The sequence below is a fragment of the Borostomias antarcticus genome (assembly GCF_949987555.1).
Source record: "Borostomias antarcticus genome assembly, chromosome: 6".
In the NCBI taxonomy this organism is placed as follows: Eukaryota; Metazoa; Chordata; class Actinopteri; order Stomiiformes; family Stomiidae; genus Borostomias; species Borostomias antarcticus.
In genome coordinates this window covers 8,030,844-8,035,843 of record NC_140239.1, presented here as the reverse complement: position 1 = coordinate 8,035,843, position 5,000 = coordinate 8,030,844, and the positions used below count along the sequence as shown (strand labels likewise).

The 5,000-nt window shown below is 45.0% G+C and overlaps 1 protein-coding gene across 1 annotated transcript in view; it reads left to right on the top strand.

Moving 5' to 3' along the window:
* The window catches only part of homer1b (homer scaffold protein 1b), a gene marked incomplete at both ends in the record, with an annotated part of 21,253 nt that extends 21,063 nt beyond the window's left edge, over positions 1-190 (top strand). Inside the window, one exon of the mRNA XM_084440423.1 lies at positions 1-190. This exon is cut by the window's left edge and continues 2 nt beyond it. Coding sequence (XP_084296549.1) covers positions 1-190 — 190 coding nt within the window.
* Positions 191-5,000: the final 4,810 nt, after the last annotated feature.

Sequence of the window (5,000 nt, the reverse complement as noted above, 5' to 3'; positions counted from 1 at the left end):
GACGGAGCTGCGAGGCCGGGTATTGGAGGAGCAGCTGGCGGGAGCCGAGCAGCGATTGGAGGAGAGTCAGGAAGAGCAGGAGAGCTTCAGGAAGTCGCTGCGGACGCTGCTGGAGATGCTGGACGGGAAGATATTCGAGCTGACGGAGCTGAGGGACACCCTGGCCAGGCTCATAGAGGAGGCCAGCTAGACACAGCGCCCCCTGTAGACCGGGAAGACAACCAACATTGCTGGTCTACACTACTACAGTATACTATACGCACGCGATGGAGCCATAACCCCACCTCTCCCTGCTGCCCCCCGCACCCCCCCCCCACACACACACACACATACAGGGCCCCTTACATGGATCAAATACAAATACAATAAATTATTTGAGGTGTGTATGATTTAGAGTTAGTACTTATGGGAGTCTTCCCATTCACCTCATTGGTTTCATTGTTCTGATGGTGAAACAAATCAAGTGCACCTCAAAACACAGAACCACGCAGGGACATACTGTGCCATCCCACCCAGGCCTGCTGAGGGTCCCTGAGGGCAGCTAACCTGGCGTTCTGACTTCCAAACACACACCTGGCTCCCTAGTTACCCACAACCATGGCCCCTAGCTAGCAACCAGCCATATGGCCCATAGTTACCCCCCATCTGGTGCTAGCTAACCCCAATCTGGCCTCTATCGACACCCCTCATTACATATTAGTAATCACCTCACCAGATTCTCTGATTGGCTGTTATGGGTAGAACTCGTCACGTAGCCTGTGGGTCTGGGATTCATCATCATCAACATCAATACCCTCCCACTGTCAGAACCTCGGAACTACGCCTCGCCCATGCCCCCTGCTGTCACACAGAGGGAGCTACACCACTGCTGGCGGAACATGTGAACTGCACTCCACCCACGCCCCCCACCCACCCTAGTCTTACACACTCAGACCTATCTCCACACTTCACCCCTATCTCTCTCTCCCTCAACCCCCCACCAGGGGAATAGACTCTTATGGATATTAATCGCTGTTATCAGCTCAGATAACCACACCACCTGCCAGACTCAACACCAATATGGTCCTTTTAACAGATGCTTTTTACCCAAAGTGACTGAACTGGGCTGGGCTGGCTTACAGTGAGCGAACAGACGGACGGTAGGACACCTGCAGGAGACTGAGCCCACCCACAGATCTGGCGGTGCCAGGGCCTCGCGAGGCTCCGCCCACGCCGGGGGCCCTGCTGTACTGCATTATCAACACAAGGAGTAGGACTGCTGATCTAGGATCAGCTGCACCTTTTTGAATGAGCTCATATGGACAGGCCCGGAACCCGACCTCGGATCAACAGATGCTTGGTGAATATACTGGCCCAGTTGTGACATCATAATCTTAACGCTACGCACACAGCCTCAGACCCCGCCCCCCTTTCCCAATTGTGCCCCTGGACACACAGTGCTTCTGGGAGTTGAAGTTCTGTTTACAAAAAAGAAAGTTAATGTCCTCTAGAAATGGAGGTGATTCTATATGGTACTGACATGATTTCGACGACTAGAGAATCTTCCAGAAGCGTTGTTAATTCCACCAGCGAATCGTAACCCAGAAACCTGAAGAGTTGCAGAAGAAGTTGGTCTCTGCAGAGGCGCTGTCTGTCTGCAGTTTAAAGGTGTTTGTTGGTGGTGAACACTTACACTGCTTCTACCTTCACTGAGAACACACACCCTGTCTTCCTGCCAAACTAGAGATGGCGTGTGCGTGTGTGTGTGTATATGTGTGTGTGTGTTTATATGTGTGTGTGTGTAAGTGTGTTACTGTAGCTGGGCCTGTACCCTACGTAATACGCTGTGTCCCTGTGTGTGTGTGTGTGTGTGTGTGTATGTATGTGTGTGTATATGTGTGTTCTTGTAATGTATATGCATGAATAGAGAGTCCAGGTGCACACACACACACACACACACACACACACACACACGCACACACTGAACAATACCAGACACCCTCTGGAGGACTCTTTGCTCTAACTATCAGGTACTTGACTACTCAGTGTACTGGAATGGGCAGGAAGTGATCTCAGCTCTCAGTATCCCGGCTGCCTCGCCACATAGAGCGGGAATCGGCTCTGAGCGCAGGCTTCCATTCTGGGGAATAGGCCTCAGCCTTGGTGAATACAGAACTCTATTTAGTTTCTATACTTTTCTACAGACGTTAAACAATGTTATTGTATTATGTGTAGATACGTGACTGTATTACGAGATCACTTTGCGTTCATCTGACCGCGACGCCGATGAAATGTTGGGTTAAAAAATTAAAGATGATCCTTCTTTACTGTGTCTTTACTTTACGGTGTGGGAAACGCTATGAGGACGGTTGTATAAATCACTGAACTCAACGTCGATTTCGCTAACGAGACAATGAACCGAACTGATGCGTTTGTACAGCAGCAGACAAGCTTATCATTCACCTATTTTGTAAGTTATGGTATTTAATGTAGTTATTATTATTATTATTATTGTTATTATTGTATTTAAAGGTATGAAAAGACTGGCAATATTTTTGACTATTTAAAGTAATTTTGAACTAATAATTATGCCATTATATAGAGGTACCTCAGGCGAATGATTATGCTAAGCTAGAATGGTGTGTGTGATGATGACAGGAATTCTGTTCATTATGTACAGTCTTCTCAACCTGTCGATGACAAAGACTGTACAACTCTGATGATGATGATGATTGCAATTGCCATTGCCCATATTATAATAGTAATATTAAATATTACCTCAGAAAGGTCATAGGAGAGACTGAAGAGTAGCCTGCATACCGACTGGCTCATCTTCAAGAGAATATTTTTGGGGCAAACTGACTATGGTTGTGATATGTAAAACTTGGCTGAGAGTTGAAAATATTTTCAAATGTATTCAAATACATTCAAATACAATGGTGTTTGAGTAAAATTGTGTGTGTTATTTTATTCATGTGGGCTGCTGCCTCAGTAGCCTTGAATATATCAAATCAGTCCTCTTGGAAATGAGGACATCACAGTACTTTGGACATACTGTACTATACACAACATCATATCAGCTCAGTGGCCTTTGGTTGAAGCATTAACCCTGAGATTGGAAGTTTGTGGGTTCAGTACCCAGCAGTCATAAAAAAAGATTGAATGATTCTCTGCTTGGCTCTCAGAAGCACGAGTTGGACTTTGGCTATAAGGCCCTGTTAGATCACTATCCTGTCTTCTTGTACATGAAGCTGCCTCAATGGCCGTTGTGACGTGGCGTTATGATGACCCTATGGCTGAAAATTTAGTAAATTAAATATTACAGAAGCTGGAAGAATGGGTGTGTGACATTTTTCTTGGCTTTGTACGTTTTGTACATGAGAATATCAGGAATTCACTACGTAACAGAAAGACGTTGGACACACATCTGAACTGTTCTTCAAACTCTGTATTTGGTTTGCAAGGGATTTATTTATTTATTAAACTGCACATAATAGGTTATAAATAAAAAAAAAAGGCTTTGAATACATGAGTGATGGAAGCAAAGGCAAAGGACGATATTTATAGAACACTATACATGTCTGTTTTCCTCTGAAATAATTTGATTCTCAATAAAATGTAATAAATACATCATTTGTTCTTACAAGGCAACATTGGATACATTGCCTGTTCAAATGTGTTTTTTGTGAAGTCTGCTCTTTGCACATAACTGATAATACATTTTTGCTTAATTCTCTACCAATATTGCACTTCTCATCTGACTGCATGGCCAGGACAGGGATCAGAGCCAGAGGTCAGCCTACAGGAAATGCTGAGGTCATAACAGTTACATCATGTTGTCTGACATTGTAACATAAAAGAGAGACAAAGAGCTGTAGATTCAAAAAATACAAAATAAGACCAATGCAAAGAAAAAGGTGTTTAAAAAACAAAACAAAGCATTTCAGGAAACATCACAGAGCATAATCAAAGTCTTATACAATACATAGCAGGCTACGTTGATAGGGTGTTTATGTGGTGTAGGTCCAGAACCACTGTGTGCTGCTGCTCTCTGGTTGGTTAGGGTGAGGTGAGATCAGGTAAAGGTCTTGCTTTGGTCAGGTTAGGGTTAGGTATAGGTCTTGGTTTGGTCAGGTTAGGGTTAGGTAAAGGCCTTGGTTTGGTCAGGTTAGGGTGAGGTGAAGGTTTTGCTTTGGTCAGGTTAGAGGAGGTTGGGACGAAAAGTTAGCCGTGAAGTGATGTCATACCTGTAAAATGCTGCAGGTGCCCATTGTTTTAGTGAGTGACAGTCACAGCACCGAGTCTACCTTTACGGTTGGGGTTTAGGAATCCAGATAAGGCTTGTTTTAAGGTTAAGTTTAGGGTCAGGGTTAGATAAGGGGCCAGGTGAGGGTTGTGGTTAAAGTAAGGGTTAGTGTCTGCGTTGCGGTTTGTTTTCGTGTGCTTTGTGGTAAAAGGGCACTACTGTGTACTTGTGCAAAGGGAGTGACAGAGAGGAGAGTGGTTGAGGTTGAGCCTACAGGAGACGCTGGTTGAGTTTAGGTCCGTATAGTGTCAGTGCTTCAATACAACGTCCGTTAGAAAAACAGAAGGTTCAGTCTCACAATGTTCTTCAACACTAAGCAAAGTAATGTTCATATTCATCATCTTCTACCCCTAATATCGATCTCCTCACTCCTTGTACAACTGTAAGAATCTGCTTCTACCTCAGATCTTGGGGGAGTGCCCTAGAACTTGGGCAGGTCATATAAACAAGAGTTCAACGTTCAGTCTCAACAAAGTGAAGTTCGCCCACTTCTCCACGCTCCTCCCACTTCTCCTTGCCCCTTACACTTGGCATGGCTCCTCGCACTTTGCATTGCCCCTCACACTTATCATAGCTCCTCCCACTTCCCCTTACTCCTCCCACTTCTCCTCGCTCCTCCTGTCTGCCTGCTGCATAAACCGCTGCAATAGAACTGTAAACAAACAGGCAGTACAATAACCAGAGAACTGGGACTGTGGCATGGTTGTTTAAAACA